General features: G+C 37.1%; 1 protein-coding gene across 1 annotated transcript in view; it reads left to right on the top strand.

The window, feature by feature from the left end:
- LOC144255063 (ankyrin repeat domain-containing protein 62-like) overlaps positions 1–26,130 on the top strand; it is a 183,219-nt gene extending 157,089 nt beyond the window's left edge. The window contains exons 14-20 of the mRNA XM_077799098.1: positions 1,220–1,383; positions 3,248–3,281; positions 3,847–3,988; positions 8,877–9,078; positions 10,570–10,753; positions 21,448–22,368; positions 25,477–26,130. Coding sequence (XP_077655224.1) covers positions 1,220–1,383; positions 3,248–3,281; positions 3,847–3,988; positions 8,877–9,078; positions 10,570–10,753; positions 21,448–22,368; positions 25,477–25,578 — 1,749 coding nt within the window. The 3' untranslated portion in view covers positions 25,579–26,130. The remainder of the gene's footprint in view (positions 1–1,219; positions 1,384–3,247; positions 3,282–3,846; positions 3,989–8,876; positions 9,079–10,569; positions 10,754–21,447; positions 22,369–25,476) is intronic.
- Positions 26,131–27,643: the final 1,513 nt, after the last annotated feature.

Here is a 27,643-nt window from a genome sequence, read left to right as displayed (position 1 = left end):
GAAATGTAAGGGAAAGTTATGGCTGAGATGGAATATATCCATGTGCCTAGTTTTGAGATATGTTTTCAGACAAACCAATCTGTTTATTGTGCTTTTATCTGTATAAATTTATCTGTTTTACCAAACCATTGAAACATAATTCTAATATGAGCACTTTAAATATCTTTTACAAGTATATATACTTCTTTTAAAGTCACTTCTGTTAAGTGTTTCTGTTTCAGTCAGCCCTTTACTTTAGGTTGTTTTGAAAAATTTGTTAATCTTGATATGTTTGATCTTATCACATAAAGAAGCATTAAATCTCAGCCCCAAATTTTGTACTTGACTCCAATGCAGAACATGGATGTCTGAAGTTCTAAGTTTTAAATATAGACAAAATCTAGACATATCCTTTTAAAAATAAATGTAGTAGCATATGAACTAGGAGGCTTCCCATCTCCCAAGAAATAATTGGTTTACTTTTTCTGGATAATTTATCGGATGCAGAATTGTGGTAACTTTCCATGCTACCAAAATGCTAGGTAGTGCCAATTGGGAGTCATTAAAACTTTCTTGGTTTTACTCCCAAGTAGATAATGGGGCTAATGCAGATAACCAGTCTGGGAAGCATCTCATTTTCCAGCATTTCATAGTTACAAGGTAGCAATTTTGTCCTGCTCCTTGTGTTGCAGCAAATTTTAGTTCATATGTTGTAATGAGCACCTTCACTGTTTTGCTCTCCCTGTATCCAAATGACAAAAGAATTGCACAAGGCAAGGTGGGGGAGGTTGGAGACTAGCTTAATGCAGAAAGGGGAAATCTTTCTCTTTACTGAGGCTCAACAATGACTCAGTCCCTGAATTTGGGTGTTCAATGTACAATCCAGGTAGGAAAGACAGAAGAGGACTCCTTTCCTATCCTTTTCTTTTTATGTCTGCCAGAGCTACAGGGAGTGCAAATGCTAGATAGCAAAAATGGCTCAAAATAAAAGCATGGAATGAAAAATTGTTCTATTTGAAATTTTGGAAAACTCTTATTATTTCCGCTCCAACAAAAATGAAGCAGAATTGGCAAAAATTTTCAATGATATTTTATAAAATTAAAGGAAGCTCAAAATATTTTATGGGCTGAAATAATGACAATTAAACTAAATCAGGAGGTAAAATCAAGGATAAAAGCAGAAAAAAAAGAAAACTTTTTTATTAGAAAGTAGCATGATCATCCTTATCATTCATTAAAGGTAGAGGAAAAAAAGATGAAGCACCCAATTGAAACAAAAGAATCACAAAACCTATGTGAACGTACTGAAGACACTGATTATAATGATGAACCCATGGAACAGAGAAAGAGAAGAAAAAATGATCATGAGCCGTTTTGTCTTACGAAGTGTCAAGAACATGATGGGTAAGCGTGTGGCAGTACTCCACAGTAGATAATTGTTATTCTCCTCTAAATCTCATTCTAATTTGGTCTAACATTCACGATTGAGAAACATTAAGCTTTACCTGGGGATATTCAAACTTGCAATGTTTCCAGAAAAAAATGAAAGTAAACAATGAGATACCATTTTATTATGAATGTATTGATAAATTTTATTTAAAATGTAATAACTAAGATAGGGAACTGTGATGAAGAGAACATTCTCATACAGTGTTTATAAATTAAGTTTATAAGCACTTTTGGAAGGGTAATTTAGAGGCATGTACCAAAGATTTAGAATATTATTCGTCAAACCTAACAGCCTCACTTCTATTCCTGGATCCTTCTTGGAATGGAAAATATACTTGTAAATGCATGCCTGCCCACATATATTAAGGACAAATATTATATGATATACATAATGCATATCATATATATGAATATTTTTCATATGCATAACAGGAACATTAAATGCAATATATGTGTTAAGTACACACACACACATTTATTTATTTATTTATTTAAGGGTATTTATTATAGCACTGTTATATCATTGAGAATCTAAATTCCTATCAATAAGGAAACAGTTAAATTTCCATATCTATAAAGTAATGTAGTAAGCAATCATTTAAAAAATGAGGTTGGTTCTATAACATACTGTCAATTTCACATTAAAGTACACTTATAACAGTTGCATGACACCTCTTAAACAAATTTTGTTCTAATTCTTGAGAGTAACATCATGTATATAGATATGATTTTGTATGGTACTCTAAAATATCAGGTGTATCAACTTGATAGGTGTTTAGATTCTCAGGAAAATTGAAAGTTTGTTGGTGCACAACAGAAAAGTGAACTATCCACAACCTACTACTAAATATTGCTTTGATATTCTAAAGTATACAAACCTTGCTTCCCCATACCAACAGTGGCATTGAAAATGGATTTTGTGCTCAGGAAGTATTTGTGAAATGCATGAATACACTGTTGGATTATCATACCTGTTGATAAATTTCTTTAGAAAAAAACCCAAATCTTTAGTTTACCAAAACTAAACTAGCTTTTAAACTATGTTTTAAAACATATTGGCACAATTCAAAAATTATTATTTATAATTATCACCAGATATGGAATGATAATGTAGATTGATCTGCTATTCTGTGTCTTAAAAACACCAGAAGAGAATTATTACTTTTCATAGTATATTGTGATACACACGTTTAGAACCTGGAATCTATATTTGGGGTTTGCTGCTGACCATTTCTATGCCTTTAAGCAAGTTACTTGGCCTTTCTTTGCCTAGTTTCTTCCTTTATATAATACATTATATGGTATCTGCCTTATGGAATTATGAAGATGAAAACAAGTTGAACCCATGTAGAGTGTTAGAAAAATGCACAGTAATTGCATTGTAGGTTTTGAAAAATTAACTCATATCATTATACAAAAAAACTTTCCCTTATATAAGGATTTAAGCCATATTTTACTATGAGGTTTGAGTCCTTGGTAAAAATTTGTCTTTTATTTTGATTATAATAGCAGAATCTTATGTATTTATTTCTATTAAAGAATTCAAGTAACATGATACTTTTCCTTTGGCTGTCAAATAGTGTGATCTAAATTTTATTTTTCTAATGTTCTTTATGTAGTATTATTCTTTGTCCCTTAATGTTCCTCTTTCTGTTTATGATTGCAGAAAATGATTGTACTTTAAATAGCCTGTAAAATTTATGAATAGGAGAAATAATAACAAATGTAAAGATTTTACATAAAAATATATTATACATTCTTATTAACATATTAATATTTACCTGAAAGGATTTTATTTGTGTGTCTTTTCTTTTATTAGGGCCAGACAGAAAGCATCTAACTCAAAGAGAAAGGTATTGTTAAAAATAATAAAAGGTAGTATTTTATTCAAAAACACACTGTGAAAGGCTAAGTGATATAATTTTAAAATTTATATTGTATTGTAAAATGTAACATGAACTAGGAATGGTAGTGCATCCCTGTAATCCCAGTGGCTGGGGAGGCAGAAGCAGGAGGATTGAGTTCAAAGCCAGCCTCAGCAAAAGCGAGGTGCTAAGCAACTCAGTGAGACCCTGTCTCTAAATAATGTACAGAATAGGGTTGGATGTGGCTCAGTGGTCAGATGCCCCCTAATTCGATCCGCAGTTTCTCCAACCTGCCCCCAGGAAAAAAAAACAAAAAACAAAAAACATGTAACCTGAAATAATAGAGAATCTTTTTAGGTAAAGACTTCTACTTTGGGAAAGTGATTAAGAAACAGTCACCATTGATAAAGACATCCTTTTGACAGAAACTAGCTCTTATTTAACAAATACCTGTATTTTTCATATAAAATAACAGAGAGATGTTCCCTCTATGAATTTAGTACATGGTATAAATATTTGAGGGACATTTAGAAATCATATTATTTTTTTACAGGTCAAAACACCGGCCAATCTCATGGAAAACCTTGATAACTTAAGTAAGTCATGTCAAACAGCCTCAGAGAATTGTGAGTTGGCTTACCCTAATGATAAGGAAATTTTACAGTTGATTGAACAACATAAAACATCATGTAAAGGTAGGGTCTTTGCATAAAAATTAGGCCTTTTATGTATATTATAATAATAGATGCATAAATAAGAAATATTATTATGTTATAATAATAATACAATAACATTGCTTAGCAGTGCACCAGGGAGAGGTGATGTTTCATAGCTGTTCCTATCAGAAATGTATGTTATATTAAAATAGATGGAAAACTGGGTTTCACTCTGAGCCAAAGAGCTAGGATAATTCCCACTGCACTTTTCTTTGTGAATGGCACCCTGGCTCCTTTTGTTGGCTGTGTTGCTCTCTTGTGCCTTGATCTTAATCAGGTCAGGTTACCATTGTCTCTATCTGAAGTCTGCAGTAACCTTAAACCTGTTTTTCCTGCTACCCCACCTCCTAAAACCATGCCCTAGCCTGCAACCATAATTATACATTTTTAAAAATTCAGATATGATCATGTTAACCCTACCCTTAAAACCTAGCTCTCACATATTTTTGCTATAAGGTGAAAATGATTTCTGTTCTCTAGCTTATCCTGCATTGCTGTGTTCCAACCACTGTCTTAGATGTTTGTCCTTACAGTACAGCTTTTTGTTTTAAAAGTTTCAATGTGAGATATTATTAAAAATATGATAAACTGCACATATGTAAAGTATGCAATTTGACAAGTTTTAACATACGAGTTAAACACATTTAAATGCCATAATCAAGATGTTCAACATTTCTAGCAATTAGAGAAAATGCAAATTAAAACTGTACTAGAGACTTCATCTCACTCCAATTAGAATGGCAACAATCAAGAATACAAGCAACAATAAATATTGGTTGAGGATGTAGGGAAAAGGGTACCCTCATACTTGCTGGTGGGACTGCAAATTTGTATAACCACTCTGGAAATCATCATGGAGATTCCTCAGAAAACTTAGAATGGAACCACCATTTGTCCCAGTTATCCCACTCCTTAAAATCAGCCTACTATAGTGACATAGCAAACTCTATGTTTGTAGCAGCTCAATTTGTACAATAGGCAAGCTATGGAAACAACCTAATTGTCCTTCAACAGATGAATGGATAAATAAAATGTGGTATATGTACAAAATATATACAGAATGGAGTATTACTCACTGTAAAGAAAAATGAAAATAATGGCACATGCTAGTAAATGGATAGATCTGGAGAATTTTATGCTAATTGAAATAAGCCCATCCCCCAAATGAAAGGCCAAAAGTTCTTTCTGATATATGCTAACCCAAAACAAGGAGGGTGGGGAGGGAAAGAATAGAAATCCATCACTAGATAAAGGGAAATGAGGGAGGAAAAGGGTGGGGAGGAAGGACAATAGAATTATCAGACATAACTTTCCTAGACTCGTATTTGAATACATGACCAGGGTAACTCTGCAGCATGTACCACCACAAGAATAGGATCCTAAATAAAATGAATTATACTCTATGTATGTTAATTTCAAAAAATACATTCTAGTGTCATGTATATTGAGAAAGAACGAATTTTAAAACACAGTTAAGAAACCCATTAATCACAAAATGCTCCTCATGCTGCTATATATTCCCTAATTAAGAAAGTCTCAAACAGCTTTCCAAAATATTTCCATCTTTTTCAATGCCCATGGTATGAAAGGTCCCATTCTTTCCTATCTTCAATATCAAGTCGTATGGTCAATTTTTAATAATTATAACCTTTCTAAGAGGGTGCTCTGCACACATGCACACATCAGTACGGTTTCAATATGTCTTACACTAATGACCAGTAATGTTGAGGATGTTCCATGTGCTTATTATTAATTTGGATGACATTTTGGTCACTTATCCTTTTAATTCTCTGTTAATTTGTTTGTTCTCTTAAATTATTCATTCCAGGAGGATCCATTTTGATATATTCATACAAGCATGAAATATATTTTATTCTAATCAGGCTTCCAATCTTGTGGATGTACACAATGTTGAGATTTCCTCTGGTGTATTCCTGTATTTAGATAGGAAAGTTATGTCAGATTCATTCCACTCTCTCCTCAGGATACCATTCCTTATCAGCTATTTTTTTGCAAGAAATTTTCACCACTTTTTGTCTTGATATTTTCTCCTCTTAACAGTTATTTTTAAGAGCTTCATTTTTAAATTTTGATGAACTCTAACTTATGTATTTGTGCAAATAACAGATTTTGTCATTTGTGTCATAGCATTTTAATTTCTTTTATAAACCATTTGATTTTAAGCTGACATAGTAGGGGGGGTATATTGATGGGATACACTGTGTAATAATAAGAGCAGAATGATTAAGATATCTCATATCTCATATATCTCTTATCTCTTTTAGAATCATGCAAAATACTTTCTAGGGAATAGCTATTAAGAAACCAACCTAGATGCTCATCAACAGATGAATGAATAAAAAAATGGGATATATGTATGCATATACCTATACATATGAAGTAAATAGACACACACTCAATGGAATATTAGTCAGCCAGAAAAAGAATAACTTTGTCATTTGCCAGAAATATTTTGTTGTTGATTTCTGATCATGGCTTCAAAATCAGGGAACATATTGTGCATGGTTAAATTATTATGACATCTTAAATTACAATTTATTGTCTTATCTTAGCATCTGTTCCATTTTGGTAGAGAATGGTGGTGTTAAGCTTTTCTACATTCTCGCTGACTTTCTGCCTACTTTTTCTACCACTTATCGAGTGAGGAGTTTGGCCCCTCAAATGATAACTGTAAATTCGCTTATTACTGTTTGGAGCTCTATCAGTTTTGTGCCTCAGGAATTTTGTATCTATGTGGTACACAAAAACAATTGTGATCATATAGATATATCAACTTTTTCATCAATTGAATCTTTTATCACTGTGCAATTACCATGTTTATTGCTGGTAGTGTTTTGTAACATGAAATCTCATCAGGCCTTTATGTAGCCATTCCCATGAAGCCTTCTTTTATCAAGTGTCAGTGTGGTTTATCTTTATATTTTTAACCAATGTGTGTCTACATTAAAAAAGTATTTCATGTAGGAAATGGGAAGCACATAGTTGTAGAAAGCACATTTCTTGTAGAAAGCATAGAGTTGAATCAGACTAGTTTGTTCATACTATCAACCTGCCTTTTAATTTGAATTTTTAGAGCTTTTTGTTATGTACATTTAGCCCTTGAACAGTGTTGGTGTCAGGAGTGTGACCGACCTGTGCAATCAAAGAAAATCTGTGTGTACATTTGAATCTGCAAAAATCAGAGGTACTAATAGCCTGCTGTTGACCAAAGCTGTCTTCCTAATAGAAACAATTAATATATGTTTTATGTTAAAGGTGTTGACTATGAGGGAAAATGTATAAAAACTGTGAGAGATCATTTTTTACTGTCATAGCCAATATACTGGAGACCAACTACTCCCATGGAGATAATTAGCATCAAGGGGCCTTTTATGCAGCTGTTCATAACAACTCAGTAACCATAGGAGGTGACTACATAATTATTCGAGTAGTGCAGTTATATACTATGACATCTCCTGACTTCTCTGAGATCTTTCAAATTGTTTCTAATTTCCTAAAACAAATAAACAAATTTGTGTATAAGACAACTCCCAGAGTTTAATCCTGTATTGTTCAATGGTTAATGTAGTTGGACTACCCTATCATCATGCTCTTTGATTTCTATCAGTGTTCCTCCCTTCAACTGTAGTTTGTGTTTCTTTTTTAAGGCTATTAGTACCTCTTTCATCCTCCTCTTCTCCTTCTGAATTTTATTTTGGAAGTGAGTCAGGTTACTAATAATGAGCTTGATATCCTTCCCAGTCTTGTTTTTATGATTGTTCAGATGATCAGCTGGTTGCGAATTCTCCACTACTGGGAGTTGCTGATGACTCTCCCCTTTTCCTGTGAAATATCTATTTCTCCAGATTGACTGATGGGCAGAGACACCCTTCTTGGCACTCTGTGAACAGGAGACAGTTCCTCTAACCTTAAGCAATGCTTTTTCTTTGGGTCTCAGGTTGCTTCTTGGCATTCCTTTGTGGTCCATTAGTCTGCTAAAAATTCAAAGGGGGTCCTCTGCAGATGTCCAGGGTTCTTTCTCTGTAGTACTTTCTCCTCTCCTGCTCTATCCTGTGATGTCTCTGTGTCTTGGTTTTACCAGAATCTCAGCTCCATCACCTCAGCTCAGAGAGGCTGGTAGACTCTCCTTCTGCTTGTTCTTCTTGAATCACCACCTTGAAGCTCTCACAACAGGGAGATGGCACACTTACAAAGCTTACATCATTTGTTTCCTGTCTACTGGGGATCATTTTCCTCATTGTCTGAAGTGTCCACGGTCTTGGGAAATGCAGTTTAATATCTTTGGCCTGTTTTGGTTTGGGTAGGTTCTGGTGGGATCAGGAAGCAGTACCTGTTACTTCCTCTTGGCCAAAAGCAGATTGTCGTAGAGCCTCAGTACATGCTGTATGTTGACTGGAATGCTCTTCTTCACCCTCTGCCCAGCTGCTTCCTGATAATTTTCATTTCTCTGGGGAGTCATATTTTCCTCAGGGAAAACTTTCTGTAGCTCTGATTCCATAATGTGATTACAGAACTCTGTTTCCCTACATTATCCATTTATTTGTCTTTCTTCTCCTCTACACTTTAAGCTAAAGAAGAACATGGATCTCATCTGGTAGGTTTTTCTACAGAATATATTATAATGTGCCAAAAGTTGTAGGCACTCTGCGTGCATTTCTTCAGTGCATGAGTGCCTGGGAAAATGTACAGTCCTTCATATATGAAAAATATTCACATATTTGACTTTTATCGTGTTTGTTTTAAAATTTATTGTTGTTTGTTTTTAAAAAATAAATTTTCTACTGTTTTTTATTCATTTAAAAATTTGCATTGCAATCATTGCTTCATGTTTTTTTCCATTATATAGATTCTTTGAGCCTATCCAAAATCGAGGATGCAGTTATTTCATCTCAAAGAACAATGGAACATAGAAAATGTCACTGTTCACAGTGTTTACTATTTATAGAAAAGGCTTGTGAACTGAAAATACAGCTATTAGATGCAAAAAAAGTAAATGCCATGCTAAAACATGAAAAAGCAGAGTGGAAACAGGAACTCTCTAATTTGAGGTATGATATCCTAACTTTAAAGAAATGTTTGAATGATCCATTTTTTGCTGGAAAAAAATAATCTTATTAGTTCTTCTTAGTTACACATTAGAGAAAAATCCATTTTGATAAAATTATTCAAGCACAGGACATTTTGTATTTCCTGACTTACCTTTTGGCATTTCATAAGGGAGAAAACTTCTAATTCTTCTGGAGTGTGAAAATCTTGGAAATAAAAACAAGTTGGTAGGAATGATTAGTTCCACCAATTGAATGCATATTCTTCCCAATCACAATTCTACTGGCTACATAAAAGCCCACTTTACAGGAATCTCAATATTCATTAACAAATAAAAATTTTCGACTGTATTTTATTCATTTAAAAATTTGTATGGCAATCATTGCTTCAAGAAACTTCATTTATAGAAATTGTTTTCTATGTGTTTATTTTGACTACATCCTTCAAAATACAATTATTTATTTAAAGTAGAGACATTTTTAAAAGGTATTTAATCAGTATTTCTAAATTGTACTCTAGAAAAATTATGTAAATTTACAATTCCAAGAGAGGATGAAATGGGCATTTTCCTCAATGAAGAAACATGTTTTGAAAAATTACACATTTTTTTTTCTTCTTGTGCCTGTGATGGAACCCAGGATTTTGTTCAAGTGTATAGGTCTGCTCTTGCTGAGCTATATCCCCAGATGCTGTCTTATTCTTAAGACCCATGAAATAAAATATGAATTAAAAAGTGATTACTATTTTGTTCGATTTATCTCATATATAAATAAAATAAGTTCAAATTTCTCTGGTAAAAGGACTTATACTCTTTATTATTGGATTAAATATAAGGTTCTGTCTTGTTCCAAGACTAATTTCTACATTGTTTATAAAGTACATAATAATCAACAAGATCACTTGAAAGTGTTACCCAAAAAGAAATAATAAAAAGTGTAATACAAGGAATTATACTCCTTAGATTAGGAGTATAATATAGTAATGTGCTGTTATGTGTTGTGTGAAAACCTATGAAGGTACTATATTACATTGTGAATCATTTCAAGGGATATGTTTAATGTTTCATGAAGATAAACCTTATTTCCAGTAAACTTATAAACTGGTTTTTAAACAATAATTTTTTAAAACAACTTTAAATCATATTTAGAATTCAGGAGGAATTCTTAAAGTTAAGTTTCAACTTGTGAATTTACAGAATCATCTCAAAATTTCTTTTGCATAATTTTTACCAGTTATTAGTAACAGAATCTTGCCCAATAACAGAATGTTCTTTATTACCTTTATATATCTAAATCTCTTTTATTTCTAGATATAGATATATCCCCTTTGAGAGTTGTTGAAGTAGGAAATAAAGTGTGAAAACAAGAAGGGAAATGTATTTGAGAACACAGAATTTGTATCAGGATAATAAATTAACATATGAAGAGCAGTTCATAAAGTGAACTTTTTTCTTTCTAACAAAATGAATTTTAAGATAACTTATTTAACTGCAGATGTGAACTACAAGAAGAAGAGAAGAAGAGAAAAAATGCTGATAATCTTTTGGAAGAAATTAAGCACCAGTTAAGAGAAAAAGAAGAGGATTATAATAAAGAAATGGAAATAAAAAGACAACTTGAAATGGCTCTGAAAACAAGAGATATGGAACTGAATACTGAAAGAAATAAGTTAAAGCAGGTAAAATAAGTGTCAAATTTCTTACTTTATTTCAACATTAATTATACTATTTGTATAATTTAATATATGTGGTCATGTTTCACTTCATGATTGGGATAAGATCTGAGAAAGGTCTCCTTCAGTAATTTCATCATCATGCAATCATAAGCTTGAACTTGCACAAACAGAAGATGTCTACCCTGCAATATAAACTTATGAGTCCACTGTTGCATACCAGTCTGTTGTCTAACAAAGCATTGTTATGCTGTGCATGACTACATTATTTAGGTTTAAAACAAAAGGCATCTTTTGGCTTTTATGGCTAAAATTTTTTATTGCAATGTTGACATCTAATAGATGTTCCACATGATTTCTGAATGTACTAATGGAAGCTGAGTGGAGCTAACTCACTAACATAATTGTTAATTTGGGCATTTTATGTTATAACACAGGCTAAATTACTTTGAAACTATCAGGAAACTTATTAAATGTTTTGTAAAATATTGTATTTCATGATGCTGTCTCACTCTGCTTTTAGGAGATGTTTTTGCTCTGAGAAATTTATCTGTTATTTATGAGATTAAAATTTGAGCTATCCATGTGGGATAAAGTTTCATGTGCTTTAATAGCCTCCTTCTTTTTAAAATATTTTTATCAGAGTACCATAATTATACATAGTAATTGGGTTCATTTTATCAAAATCATATGTGCAAGGAATTTGATTTCAAGCCCCATTCCCCCTCTTTTCCTCACTTTCTCCTTCCTTTTATCCTCCTCTCTTCTCTATTAAGCATCCTTTCTTTTCTATATGCATTAAAGTGAAATTGCCTTTGGTATCTTTATATATGAATATATAACATGATTTTGTTAAATTCATTCCATTTATCTTCCCCTTTTCTTCCTTCCTACCTCTCATTCTCCTACATCTACTTCACTCATCTTTCCTGTATCTTTCTGCTCTTTGATCTCCTCTCCCACTGGCTTCTTTCCCATATTATGCTCTAGCTTCCACCTATGAAAGAAAACATTCCACCTTTGATTTTCAGTGGGGTTTATTTCACTTAGCATGATTTTCCCCATTTCTATCCATTTACTGGCAAATGCCCTTCTAACATTCTATTTTATGGCTGAGTAAAAACTCTGTGGTGTATATTTACCACATTTTTTTAATCTGCTCATCCATTAATGGACATCTGGCCTGGTTCCATAGCTTGGCTACTGTGAACTGTTCTGCAATAAACCTTGAAGGGTATTGCCGTGGTATGCTGATTTTAGATATTTTGGATATTCAAGGAGGAGTTGGAATAGCTGCATCACATGGTGATTCCATTCATAGTTTTTTGAGTAATCTCCACATTGCTTTTGAGACTGGTTGTACTAGTTTGTAGTCCCAGCCTCAATGTAAAGAGAGTGCCTTTCTCCCACATCCTCACCAATATTTGTCATTATTCATGTTCCTGATCATTGGTATTCTAACTGGAGTGAGATGAAATCTTAGTGTAATTTTGATTTGCATTTCCTTAATTTCTAGAGATGCTGAAGATTTTTCACATATTCTTGTCAATTTGTGTTTCTATTTTTGAGAAGTAGAATGTGTATAGAACATTTTCAGAAATGGAGAACCAAAAAATTTTGGAAAATTTTTATCAGTCAAGTATATGTACAGCTAAGGCTCTTACTATGGCTTGGTTCTATATATTAGAATGTAAACCTTTTTTTAAACATGGTCACAGCCATTAATCACTGATTCTATGTCTTGGGTCTGTTGTACTTCAGGAAAAGTGTTCTTTAATTCTGAGATTCTTATAACTCATCATTTCTTTTGTACTCTTTTTTTTTTTTTCCTGTATTTAACAAATATATATTTTTTTTTATTTATTTTTTTTTTATTGGTCGTTCATAACATTACATAGTTCTTAATACATCATATTACACGGTTTGATTCAAGTGGATTATGAACTCCCGCTTTTACCCCGTATACAAATTGCTGTATCACATCAGTTACCCTTCCATTGATTGACATATTGCCTTTCTAGTGTCTGATGTATTCTGCTGTCTGTCCTATTGTCTACTATCCCCCCTCCCCTCCCCTCCCCTCCCCTCCCCTTTTCTCTCTCTACCCCTTCTACTGTAAATCATGTCTTCCATTTGTATTCTCTTGACTTACCCCTCCTTACCTCTTATATGACATTTTGTATAACCCTGAGGATCGCCTTCCATTTCCATGCAATTTCCCTTCTCACTCCCTTTCCCTCCCACCTCTCATCCCTGTTTACTGTAAATATTCTTCTCAAGCTCTTCGTCCCTACCCTGTCCTTGTTTACACCACTTATATCAAAGGAGTCATTTGGTATTTGTTTTTTAAAGATTGACTAGCTTCACTTAGCATAATCTGCTCTAATGCCATCCATTTCCCTCCAAATTCTATAATTTTGTCATTTTTTAATGCAGAGTAATACTCCATAGTGTATAAATGCCACATTTTTTTTATCCATTCATCTATTGAAGGGCATCTAGGCTGGTTCCACAGTCTTGCTATCGTGAATTGAGCTGCTATGAACATCGATGTAGCAGTGTCCCTGTAGCATGCTCTTGTTAGGGCTTTAGGGAATAGACCGAGAAGGGGAATAGCTGGGTCAAATGGTGGTTCCATTCCCAGCTTTCCGAGAAATCTCCATACTGCTTTCCAAATTGGCTGCACCAATTTGCAGTCCCACCAGCAATGAACAAGAGTGCCCTTTTCCCCGCATCCTCTCCAGCACTTATTGTTGTTTGACTTCCTAAAGGCTGCCAGTCTTACTGGAGTGAGATGGTATCTTAGGGTAGTTTTGATTTGCATTTCTCTGACTGCTAGCGATGGTGAGCATTTTTTCATGTACTTGTTGATTGATTGTATGTCCTCCTCTGAGAAGTGTCTGTTCAGGTCCTTGGCCCATTTATTGATTGGGTTATTTGTTATCTTATTGTCTAATTTTTTGAGTTCTTTGTATATTCTGGTTATTAGGGCTCTATCTGAAGTGTGTGGAGTAAAGATTTGTTCCCAGGATGTAGGCTCCCTATTTATCTCTCTTATTGTTTCTTTTGCTGAGAAAAAACTTTTTAGTTTGAGTAAGTCCCATTTGTTGATTCTATTTGTTAACTCTAGCGCTATGGGTGTCCTATTGAGGAATTTGGAGCCCGATCCCACAGCGTGTAGATCATAACCAACTTTTTCTTCTATCAGATGCCGTGTCTCAGATTTAATATCAAGCTCCTTGATCCATTTTGAGTTAACTTTTGTGCAAGGCGAGAGATAGGGATTCAGATTCATTTTGGTGCAAATGGATTTCCAGTTTTCCCAGCACCATTTGTTGAAGATGCTATCCTTCCTCCATTGCATGCTTTTAGCCCCTTTATCAAAAATAAGATAGTTGTAGTTTTGTGGATTGGTTGCTGTGTCCTCTATTCTGTACCATTGGTCCACCCGCCTGTTTTGGTACCAGTACCATGCTGTTTTTGTTACTATTGCTCTGTAGTATAGTTTGAAGTCTGGTATAGCTATACCACCTGATTCACACTTCCTGCTTAGTATTGTTTTTGCTATTCTGGGTCTTTTATTATTCCATATGAATTTCATGATTCTTTTATCTATTTCTACAAGATATGCTGTTGGGATTTTGATTGGCATTGCATTGAACTTATAGAGAACTTTTGGTAATATCGCCATTTTGATGATGTTAGTTCTGCCTATCCATGAGCAGGGTATGTTTTTCCATCTTCTAAGGTCTTCTTCTATGTCTTTCTTTAGGGTTCTGTAATTTTCATTGTATAAATCTTTCACCTCTTTTGTTAGGTTGATTCCCAAGTATTTTATTTTTGGGGGGGATATTGTGAATGGAGTAGTTGTCCTCATTTCCGTTTCAGAGGATTTGTCGCTCATATACAGGAACGCCTTTGATTTATGCGTGTTGATCTTATATCCTGCCACTTTGCTGAATTCATTTATTAGCTCTAATAGCTTCTTTGTAGACCCTTTTGGGTCTGCTAGGTATAGAATCATATCATCTGCAAATAGTGATAATTTAAGTTCTTCTTTTCCTATTTTTATGCCTTTAATTTCTTTTGACTGTCTAATTGCTCTGGCCAGTGTTTCGAGGACTATGTTGAACAGAAGTGGTGAGAGAGGGCATCCCTGTCTTGTACCAGATCTTAGAGGGAATGCCTTCAATTTTTCTCCATTCAGAATGGTGCTGGCCTGTGGCTTATCATATATTGCTTTTACAATGTTGAGGTATGATCCTGTTATCCCTAATTTTTCTAGCGTTTTGAACATAAAGGGATGCTGTACTTTGTCAAATGCTTTTTCTGCATCTATTGAGATGATCATATGGTTCTTATTTTTAAGTCTATTGATGTGGTGAATAACATTTATTGATTTCCGTATATTAAACCAGCCTTGCATCCCAGGGATGAATCCTACTTGATCATGATGTATAATTTTTTTGATATGTATTTGAATCCGATTCGCCAGAATCTTATTGAGGATTTTTGCGTCAAGGTTCATTAGAGATATTGGTCTGTAGTTTTCCTTCTTTGATGTGTCTTTGTCTGGTTTCGGAATCAGGGTGATGTTGGCCTCGTAGAATGAATTTGGAAGTTCTCCCTCTTTTTCTATTTCCTGAAATAGCTTGAAAAGTATTGGTGTTAGTTCCTCTTTAAAGGTTTTGTAAAACTCTGCTGTATACCCATCCGGTCCTGGGCTTTTCTTAGTTGGTAGTCTTTTGATGGTTTCTTCTATTTCCTCTATTGTTATTGGTCTGTTTAGGTTGTCTATATCCTCCTGGCTCAATCTGGGCAGATCATAGGACTCAAGGAATTTATCTATGCCTTCACTATCTTCTATTTTATTGGAGTATAAGGATTCAAAGTAATTTCTGATTATCTTCTGTATTTCTGAAGTGTCTGTTGTGATATTGTCTTTTTCATCCCGTATGCTAGTAATTTGGGTTCTCTCTCTTCTTCTCTTCGTTAGCATGGCTAAGGGTCTGTCAATTTTATTTATTTTTTCAAAGAACCAGCTTTTAGTTTTGTCAATTTTTTCAATTGTTTCTTTTGTTTCAATTTCATTAATTTCAGCTCTGATTTTAATTATTTCTTGCCTTCTACTTCTTTTGCTGTTGTTTTGCTCTTCTTTTTCTAGGATTTTGAGATGAAGTATGAGATCATTTATTTGTTGGTTTTTTCTTTTTTTGAGGAATGAACTCCAAGCAATGAATTTTCCTCTTAGAACTGCTTTCAATGTGTCCCATAGATTCCGATATGTTGTGTCTGTGTTTTCATTTAACTCTAGGAATTTTTTAATTTCCTCCTTGATGTCTTCTAAAACCCATTGATCACTCAGCAACCTATTGTTCAATCTCCAGGTGATGCTTGCTTTTTCCTTTCTTCTTTTATCATTGATTTTCAGTTTCATTCCATTATGATCAGATAAGATGCATGGTATTATCTCTACCCCTTTGTATTGTCTAAGAGTTGCCCTGTGACATAGTATATGGTCTATTTTTGAGAAGGTTCCATGTGCTGCTGAGAAAAAAGTGTAGCTACTTGATGTTGGGTGGTATAGTCTGTATATGTCAATTAAGTCTAGGTTGTTAATTGTGTTATTGAGTTCTATAGTTTCCTTATTTAACTTTTGTTTGGAAGATCTGTCCAGTGGTGAGAGAGGTGTGTTGAAGTCTCCCATGATTATTGTATGTTGGTCTATTAGACTCTTGAACTTGAGAAGAGTTTGCTTGATGAATACAGCTGCACCATTATTTGGGGCATATATATTTATGATTGTTATGTCTTGTTGGTGTATGGTTCCCTTGAGCAGTATGAAGTGTCCTTCTATATCCCTTTTGATTAGCTTTGGCTTGAAATCTATTTTATTAGATATGAGTATGGACACTCCTGCTTGTTTCCACGGTCCATATGAGTGATATGATTTTTCCCAACCTTTCACCTTCAGTCTATGTATATCTTTTCCTATCAAATGCGTCTCCTGTAGACAGCATATTGTTGGGTCTTGTTTTTTGATCCATTCTACTAGCCTATGTCTCTTAATTGGTGAGTTTAAGCCATTAACATTTAGGGTTATTATTGAGATATGGTTTGTTCTTCTATCCATATTTGTTTATTGATGTTACTAAACCTGATTTGTTATCCTCTTTGACGACTTTCCCCCCTTTACTGTCCTACCTCCCATTGTTGGTTTTCAATGTTGTTTTCCATTTCCTCTTCCTGTAATGTTTTGCCAAGGATTTTTTGAAGAGATGGTTTTCTAGCTGCGAATTCTTTTAACTTTTGTTTATTGTGGAAGGTTTTAATTTCATCTTCTAACCTGAAGCTTAATTTCGCCGGATACACGATTCTTGGTTGGAGCCCATTGTCTTTCAGTGTTTGAAATATGTTATTCCAGGATCTTCTAGCTTTCAGAGTCTGTGTTGAGAGATCAGCTGTTATCCTGATTGGTTTACCCCTAAATGTAATCTGCTTTCTTTCTCTTGCAGCTTTTAAAATTCTCTCCTTATTCTGTATGTTGGACATCTTCATTATAATGTGTCTAGGTGTGGATCTCTTATGATTTTGCACATTCGGCGTCCTGTAGGCTTCTAGGATTTGGGATTCTGTCTCAATCTTCAATTCTGGGAAGTTTTCTCGTATTATTTCACTGAATAGACTGTTTATTCCTTTGGAATGGAGCTCTGTGCCTTCCTGTATCCCAATGACTCTTAAATTTGGTCTTTTGATATTGTCCCATAATTCTTGGATGTTCTGCTCATGGTTTCTTAGCAGACTTGCTGAGCTGTCTATGTTCTTTTCCAGTTGAAATACTTTGTCTTCATTGTCTGATGTTCTCTCTTCTAAGTGATCTACTCTGCTGGTAGTATTCTCAATTGAGTTTTTAAGTTGGTTTATTGTTTCCTGCATTTCTAGAATTTCAATTTGTTTGTTTTTTATTACCTCTATCTCCCTGTGAAATTGATCTTTTACTTCCTGGATTTGTTTGTCAATGTGATCTTTCATTGTCTGATTTTGCTGTCTCATGTCTTCCTTGAGACTCCAGATCATCTGAAGCATATATATCCTGAACTCTTTATCTGATATTCCATCTGTTGCAGCTATTACCTCTTCTAAAGTTGAGTTGACCTGCATTGCTTGTGGACCTTTCTTTCCTTGTCTTTTCATACTGCTCGCGTTTCTTTCTGCTTGGTGCAACTGTTGTGTTTTGAAATTTACCCCCTATTTATTTATGTTGCTCTTGTATACTTGAAAAGTCTCCCTTGCAGGTGCGGGCAGCGGCTGTGCCCCTACTCCAATTGGGGTGACGTGTCTACCACGCTGGCGGCTCTCTGGGCCTGTTCCGGGAGTGGAAGGCGGCTCTGCTCTGTCCCTATTCCAATTGGGGTATCGTGACTACAATGCTGGCAGATCGCTGGGCCTGTTCCGGGCGTGGGCGGTGGGCTTGGCTGGCGGGATTCCACCTAATGGCAGTCCCTAACCTCCCTGCTTGCTAATTAATGGCTTCTCTGAGGCGCCACGCCTTCTGTAGCTGCAGGGCAGGCCGCGCGAATCAGTTGGCCTGGATCTCCGGGGTCCTGCTGCTGGCTGTTTTGATGTTGCAAGCTGTTGGAGAGTGGTGGTGTATTCTTCAGCTTTCCCGGATGGTGTCCACTGACTGCCTGGATGGAGTGTCCGCTGTTTTGATGTTGCACTCTGAAGGAGAGTGGCGGTGTATCCTTCAGCTTTCCCGGATGCTGGCCGCTGACTGCCTCGGTGGAGTGTCCGCTGTGGGGGATGGGACTGTACCGCTTCCTTCCCCTTCTGAGAACCCGTGCTCGGCCCAAGGGTCCGTGTGGGCTTGGCTGGTGGGATTCCACCTAATGGCCTTCCCTAACCTCCCTGCTTGCCAATTAATGGCTTCACTGAGGCGCCACGCCTTCTGTAGCCACAGGGCAGGCCACGCGAATCAGTTGGCCTGGATCTCCGGGGCCCTGCTGCAGGCTGCTGGGATCCCTGGCACTCTATCACTTTGATTTTTTCTGCTTGCCCCTCCCCCAGCGCTGGTTAGCCAGGTTTCCTTTTGGCTGCTACTGGGAGGAGGGGTTGGAGGTCAGGTGTCTCTGGTTTCCCCCTGGCCTGTATGGAGGTTCAGCTTGATACTCCCTCTCCCGGCAAGCCTAGGAGAGATTTTATGCGAATTCCCGCTGTCTGGGGGGTGAGCTGAATGACACCGACCTGTTTTGATGTCGCACTCTGAAGGAGAGTGGCGGTGTATCCTTCAGCTTTCCCGGATGCTGGCCGCTGACTGCCTCGGCGGGGTGTCCGCTGTGGGGGATGGGACTGTACCGCTTCCTTCCCCTTCTGAGAACCCGAGCTCGGCCCAAGGGTCCGTGTGGGCTTGGCTGGTGGGATTCCACCTAATGGCCTTCCCTACCCTCCCTGCTTGCCAATTAATGGCTTCACTGAGGCGCCACGCCTTCTGTAGCCGCAGGGCAGGCCACGCGAATCAGTTGGCCTGGCTCTCCGGGCCCTGCTGCAGGCTGCTGGGATCCCTGGCACTCTATCACTTTGATTTTTTCTGCTTGCCCCTCCCCCAGCGCTGGCTAGCCAGGTTTCCTTTTGGCTGCTACTGGGAGGAGGGGTTGGAGGTCAGGTGTCTCTGGATTCCCCCTGGCCTGTATGGAGGCTCAGCTTGATACTCCCTCTCCCGGCAAGCCTAGGAGAGATTTTATGCGAATTCCCGCTGTCTGGGGGGTGAGCTGAATGACACCGACCTGTTTTGATGTCGCACTCTGAAGGAGAGTGGCGGTGTATCCTTCAGCTTTCCCGGATGCTGGCCGCTGACTGTCTCGGCGGGGTGTCCGCTGTGGGGGATGGGACTGTACCGCTTCCTTCCCCTTCTGAGAACCCGAGCTCGGCCCAAGGGTCCGTGTGGGCTTGGCTGGTGGGATTCCACCTAATGGCCTTCCCTAACCTCCCTGCTTGCCAATTAATGGCTTCACTGAGGCGCCACGCCTTCTGTAGCCACAGGGCAGGCCACGCGAATCAGTTGGCCTGGCTCTCCGGGCCCTGCTGCAGGCTGCTGGGATCCCTGGCACTCTATCACTTTGATTTTTTCTGCTTGCCCCTCCCCCAGCGCTGGCTAGCCAGGTTTCCTTTTGGCTGCTACTGGGAGGAGGGGTTGGAGGTCAGGTGTCTCTGGATTCCCCCTGGCCTGTATGGAGGCTCAGCTTGATACTCCCTCTCCCGGCAAGCCTAGGAGAGATTTTATGCGAATTCCCGCTGTCTGTGGGGTGAGCTGAATGACACCGACCTGTTTTGATGTCGCACTCTGAAGGAGAGTGGCGGTGTATCCTTCAGCTTTCCCGGATGCTGGCCGCTGACTGCCTCGGCGGGGTGTCCGCTGTGGGGGATGGGACTGTACCGCTTCCTTCCCCTTCTGAGAACCCGAGCTCGGCCCAAGGGTCCGTGTGGGCTTGGCTGGTGGGATTCCACCTAATGGCCTTCCCTAACCTCCCTGCTTGCCAATTAATGGCTTCACTGAGGCGCCACGCCTTCTGTAGCCGCAGGGCAGGCCACGCGAATCAGTTGGCCTGGCTCTCCGGGCCCTGCTGCAGGCTGCTGGGATCCCTGGCACTCTATCACTTTGATTTTTTCTGCTTGCCCCTCCCCCAGCGCTGGCTAGCCAGGTTTCCTTTTGGCTGCTACTGGGAGGAGGGGTTGGAGGTCAGGTGTCTCTGGTTTCCCCCTGGCCTGTATGGAGGCTCAGCTTGATACTCCCTCTCCCGGCAAGCCTAGGAGAGATTTTATGCGAATTCCCGCTGTCTGGGGGGTGAGCTGAATGACACCGACCTGTTTTGATGTCGCACTCTGAAGGAGAGTGGCGGTGTATCCTTCAGCTTTCCCGGATGCTGGCCGCTGACTGTCTCGGCGGGGTGTCCGCTGTGGGGGATGGGACTGTACCGCTTCCTTCCCCTTCTGAGAACCCGTGCTCGGCCCAAGGGTCCGTGTGGGCTTGGCTGGTGGGATTCCACCTAATGGCCTTCCCTAACCTCCCTGCTTGCCAATTAATGGCTTCACTGAGGCGCCACGCCTTCTGTAGCCGCATGGCAGGCCACGCGAATCAGTTGGCCTGGCTCTCCGGGCCCTGCTGCAGGCTGCTGGGATCCCTGGCACTCTATCACTTTGATTTTTTCTGCTTGCCCCTCCCCCAGCGCTGGCTAGCCAGGTTTCCTTTTGGCTGCTACTGGGAGGAGGGGTTGGAGGTCAGGTGTCTCTGGTTTCCCCCTGGCCTGTATGGAGGCTCAGCTTGATACTCCCTCTCCCGGCAAGCCTAGGAGAGATTTTATGCGAATTCCCGCTGTCTGGGGGGTGAGCTGAATGACACCGACCTGTTTTGATGTCGCACTCTGAAGGAGAGTGGCGGTGTATCCTTCAGCTTTCCCGGATGCTGGCCGCTGACTGCCTCGGCGGGGTGTCCGCTCTCTTTTGTACTCTTATAGATTCCCTTTCTTCAATTAACTTTTTGAACTTCTGGGAATATATGCTTTTATAAGGTCTGAAGTTTAGCTCTAATTTTTCTCCATATATATTAAGTGTTGCAATGAATGGATATCCAACTGGAGAAAATTATATATATATATAATTTTTGGAATTGAGTGCTAGCTAACTATTTCCTTGGTTTTGCTTAGGTTTCTACTAGCAATAAAATGGAAAAAGATCTGTTGTATAAATGTCAGGCGGAAATGATTGCTAGGAAAATACTAGAAATAGAAAGAATAAAACATGAGAACCAAGAAAAGGAAAAGAAATACCTTGAGGCTTTTGAAATTTTAAAAGGTAAGTATGATGACCTTCAAAAGACAATCAAGCAGAAAGAGGAAACAGCTGGAGCGAATCCATTCCAGGATAATGAACAATTTAATAAGATGAAAGATGAGACAACAACCCTAAAATTTCAACTGCAGTATGAAAAAGAAAACAGGGAAAGGCTGGAAACAGAATTGAAGTCGTACCGTGCCACGTTGGCTGCTGCACCCATCCATCATTATGAAGGCCAGATGTCAAAAGAATACCAAGAATTTGATTTCCAGTCAGCCAGAGAGGAATACTTGTGTTCACAGGCCAAAATGAAGTTTGCTATCTCTCTCCTCAAAGCTCATTGTGAGGTTGTAACTGAAGTACTTGTTAAGAATGAAGAAAGATTCTGTATCCTAAAAAATAAAGTCCGTCAGATAAGACATGCTGTTAAAGAAATGATTTTGAATTTAGAAACTCTACAAAGTAGAGACCTACGGCAAGCACAGTGTCAGATAAAGAAAATTAAATACACATATCACAATGAACAAACTAAAGTGAATAAATGTGATGGGAAGCAGGATTCCATAGGGGAGAGATCACCACCACAGACTGAAAATACATTGCTTCAACAGCAATTGCACAAACCTCACAACGAATCTGTCAACAAAGACACAGTAATAAGTATCCAACAGCAATGTCGTGATATTGGAGAAAAACGTCTAGCTGAAACTAAAAACCACAAATTAATCAATAAATGTGATCGTATTGAAGAAAAACTGAATCAATATGAAAATGAGAAGACAGAAAGAACAGTAAGTATCAAGCATAAAAACATATGAATTACCTTTAATGGAGAATTCAAAGTAATATTTGCTTATGACTAAATGTTGAATCTAATTGTGTGGAAAAATCCATACACTATAAATGTATTTGCTCTATCAACTCCAAAAAACCTCACTTCTGCAAAATTCACATTTGACCTAATTCCCAACACAAAGAAATAATCCATGCTTGAAGTGATGTCTGCTTATTTCCCTGCTCTGGTCATTATTCATTGTATACATGCTTTGAAATATCACACTGTACCTTATAAATATGTACAATTATGTGGTGATTAAAACTAAAAATTCAGAGGCACATAGTACTGCATTCAAAATTTACCAAAAAAATTGAAAATGTTGAATCTGAGATACTTTTACTCAATGCTGTACATTGAGTAAAAAAGGCATTGTGTTTCCTATGAAGCTTGAAGATGTTAATTTACAAATATTTAATATACCTATACTGATATTAAAAATGTAGTTATTCACTTGAATTCAAATTTAATTAAGCTTTTAGGTCTTTGGGGTATAGTCTGAGAAGAGGAATAGCTGGGTCAAATGGTGGTTCCATTCCAAGCTTTCCAAGGAATCTCCATACTGCCCTCCAACACTAATTTGCAGTCCCACCAGCAATGTATGAGTGTACCTTCCCTGCCCCCCCCCCCACCATCCTCGCCAGCACTTGTTGTTTGGCTTCATAATGGCTGCCATTCTTACTGAAGTGAGATGGTATCTTAGAGTAGTTTTAATTTGCATTTCTCTGATTGCTAGAGATTGTGAGCATTTTTTCCTGTATTTGTTGATTGATTGTACATCCTCTTCTAAGAAGTTTCTGTTCAGGTCCTTGGCCCATTTGTTGATTGGGTTATTTGATTTTTTTGTTATACCCTAGAGATTAGAGCTCTATTTGATGTGTGAGGGTAAAAATTTGTTCCCAGGATGTAGGCTCCCTATTCACCTCACATATTATTTCTCTTGCTGAGAAAAAAAAATTAGTTTGAAAAACAGCATACTACAGGGACACAGCCACATCAATGTTTATAGAAGCATAATGTACAATAGCTAGACTATGGAACCAACCTAGATATGCCCTTCAATGGATGAATGGATAAAAAATATTGGCATATATACACAATGGAATATTACTCAGCACTAAAAAATAACAATATCATGGCATTTGCAGGGAAATGAATAGCATTAGAGCAGACTATGCTAAGTGAAGTTAGCCAATCCCTAAAAAACAAATGTTTTCCCTGATATAAGAGGGGTGACTCAAAATGGGGTAGGGAGGAAGAGCATGAAAAGATTACCTCTAGATAGGGAAGAGAGGTGGGAGGGAAAGGAAGGGAGAAGGGGAATTGCATGGAAAATGTAAGGAGACCCTCATCGTTATACAGAATACATGTATGACGAAGTGAGGGAAAAAAATTGTGTCACGTTAGATTGGGTAGAGAGAACTGATGGGAGGGGAGGAGAGGGGAAGGGAGGAAAGGAAGGACAACAGAATAAAATAGACATTATAATTGCTGTATGTATATACATGACTGCATGACCGATGTGATTCTGCAACCTGTACATTCAGAAAAATGAGAAATTATTCCCCATCTGATTCAAATATATGATATGTCAAGATCATTGTATTGTCATGTGTAACTAATTAAAACAAATAAAAAATAAAATGCATTCAGGAAAAACAATATTAAATCAAGCTATGAAATAGTTTGCAGGAACATGTCATGCAAGGAAAAAATCCAAACCAAACCAAACAAATGATCCACTTTCACACAGAAATAAGCAGCACTAAGAAAAGAAATATGAACTGTTGTAGATTAGAAGACCCAGAAGGTCCACACCAACCAAATATAATGTATGGATCTCTATTGGAATGTAATTAAGCAAACCAAACATGAAAATATATTTTGATAATCTTTCAATTTTAGACTTACAGAAAGATTGCTACAGTACCAAGAATTCCCACATAGCCTTCATGTGTTAAGGACTTACCATGTTTACTTTATCACTCTCTCTTACACTGCTGGGAATTGAACCCAAGTTCTTGCACAGGCTTAGCACATTCTCTCCCAGTGAACTATGTCCCACCCTTGAATAATATTTGTAATACCTTGATGTTCCCTTGTTTTAAGACCATGATGAAGTTGACAAAAAGAAATGCTCATATGTAGATTGAGTTAAGTGGGCTATTTTGACAGCTGAGCCAAAGTGTAGATGATATATTTTGTAATAATTCTCCTTCACTAGCATTTTATCTATTCTGCTTAGTTCTTTTATTCATGGCAGTAGTAGTAGAATTGAAAATAACCATCTCAATTTTTTATGACCACTCACCTCTTTCAAAGCATCTACTTTTTGTGAAATCATAATGGGATTAATGGCTGGAAAATCATAGTTGATTTAAGCTACCCATCGTTTCTGTCATTAATCGTGCATATTTGCAGACAACTTGTTCAGACTTAACTGTTAGTGTCGTAAAGGATACAACTTCGTCCAATGCAAAGATAATTATAGCTCTCTGTGGTTCACTAATTGGGCATTGAATCCCCATTTTGAGACTAGCAAAGTGTGGCAGGACTCACGTACACCAGGAATGGAGTGAGGAGTGGAGCAAGTTTTAGGAGCTGTGGTCAAGGAAGTAGGTGGAGGCCAGGTCACCCAGGGTCTCCTTTTTATTCTTAGTTGGGAATATTTTGGAAAGACTTGAGCAGAGGAGTGAATGTGTGAGGAACTCTGTCAATTTGAGCCTCTAAGAAAAAAGGGGGTAATGTTCTCTGTAGAATTCACCAGTCCAAATCCAATCCACATACTCATGTATGTTTGAGAATTCAGTAGGTTGTCAAGCATTGCATCAGGGTAGGAACAGTTAGAGGGCTGAATCTGTTGTCTAAAGAACATAAAAGTGATCATACTTGAAGACAACACCTTCTGTGTCCTCAACAGAATCCAGAAATAAGAGCACATCCACAGAAGATAGATTGATGTATGTGGTGATATTTTTCAGAGAACTATGTAAGAGTTAAGTGTGGTTAATATCTAGAAATCATAAGGTGATTTATAAAATCATTAACAGAAATATCTTACCAGGTGGCAGTGAGACCACTTCAACAAGAACGGGCTTCACTTGAAGTTTCATCTGATTGTCACCTTAATTTAGAAGAGGAGACACGGGAATTAAGAAGAAACTAGATAAGTCACAAGTCAAATATGTATGAAAATGGACATTTAAAATCTAAAATCTAAAAATTTTAAACAATAAAAAGCGTTTTAGGATACTAATTTCAGTGCCTAGCATTCTTTGGATTTCCATTATACTTGATTTTTATTATGATTTTATTATTATTCTCTTGATTGAACTTATTTATTTGTTTTTGTTTTTCAGTACTGGGGATTGAACATGTAAAGAGTGAACATTCTCATAATAATCTTATCATTCTGATGCTACCTGATCATATGAATGTTGAACTGAGGAATGAAGAATGGGGAAACCCAAAGCTCTGTTACTCAGGCACATTGATAATTAACTCAGTGTTCAACAATGGGCAAATTATATTTCAAAGTAATGTTTTAGTAAACTGTGAAATCTTAGAGAGACAGAATATAATAATAATGCACTTTGTTCCATTTGCTATAGAATTTGTACCTAGACTTAATAGAACTTCTGCAAACATTCCAGTAAAAATATCAAGTTATTTTATTATCATTTAGGAATATTTTCTACCTTGGGTATTACTTTTTTAAATTCTGACCTTATATTTTTATTTTATGTTTTTATAATGCTTCTGTATTTCTAGTTTAACATTTCAAGTTTGCTTTTATTTACGTTTCTACACATTTAGTTTTACATATTTCTTAGTCATGCTTTTTAAATTATTTCTGCTTTTTTAACTTTATATTTAATGTACTCAGCCTGGTCAATCGTTGATTAGTAAACTTATATTATTCATTTTTAGACTTTCAAAAATAAATAGAAGACTATGTTTTCTCTCAGTACAACTTTACTATATTCACTGTAAAATATTTCTTTGTAGCAAAATATGTTGTCATTATTCCAAATTCCTCTTTAATCCAGGGGCTATATAGAAAAATGAATTGTTATTTTTTCCACTCAAGTGGATTTAGAGTTAATTGTTGTTGGTGATAATGGGTATTTCCATGTATATATGGAATACACAAATTCAATAGGTTGAATAAAATTAGCATATATTAAATTTAAAAATTGAATCTTTCTTGGCTCCTACAACTAAATTTGAATTTAGTTGTAGTATGTACCCATTGGACTTTTATGTACTCTCAAACTACCCAAACTATAATATAATTTGGCCAATGTCACTAACACTCCCCGCCCATCCCTACCTCCTGCCCCTAGATCTTTTTCCTTTACTGGTCTCCCTTTTATTTTCATGATTTTATTCCAACATTTCTTTACCTTTTTCCTCTCTAGCTTCTGCATGTGAGAGAAAGCATACAACATTTGACCTTCTGAGTTTATTTTGCTTAACATAATCCATTTTGCTGCAAATGACATGATTTCATTTTTCTTTCTGGCTGAATAAAATTCCATTGTGTATATTCAGCACATTTTCTTCACTCTTTCACCTTTGATGAACACCTAGGCTATTTCCATAATTTGGCAATTGTGGATTGTGCTGTTAAAAAGATGGACATGCATGTGTCACTGTACAAAGATGACATTAATTCTTCAGGATAAACACTGGAAGATGGTATTGCTGGGTCGTGTGACAGTTCCATGCCTAGTATGTTGAGAAACCTCCATACTGAGTAGTGGTTATACTAATTTACCATCCCAACAACAGTACAAGCATTCTTTTTTCTCCACATCCTCGTGTTATATTATTATATATGTATCCTTGATATTTGTCATTCTGACTGGTTTGAAATGAAATCAGTATAGTTTTAATTTCCGTTTCCCTTATTGCTAGTGATGTGTGGGACATTTTTCATAAATTTGTTGTCCTCTGTTTATTTGCCCACTTACTAATTGGGTCATTTGATTTTTTTGTGTGTAAACTGTTTGAGGTTTTCATATACTTTATGTATTAATCCTCCATCGGAAGAGTAGCTAGCAAAGATTTTCTCCTGTTTTATAGGCTCTGTATTCACATACCTAGTTACTCCTTTTGCTGTGGAGAAGCTTTTTCATTGGATGTCATCCCATTTATTAATTGCTGGCATTATTTACTAAGCTTAGGGGTCCTAAAATGTTATGTTATATTTTCCCACTACAATGGAA

The sequence above is a fragment of the Urocitellus parryii genome, chromosome 5, assembly GCF_045843805.1.
Source record: "Urocitellus parryii isolate mUroPar1 chromosome 5, mUroPar1.hap1, whole genome shotgun sequence".
NCBI lineage: Eukaryota > Metazoa > Chordata > Mammalia > Rodentia > Sciuridae > Urocitellus > Urocitellus parryii.
Note: the sequence above shows the minus strand (reverse complement) of the source record. Positions and strands in the feature narration are given on the sequence as shown.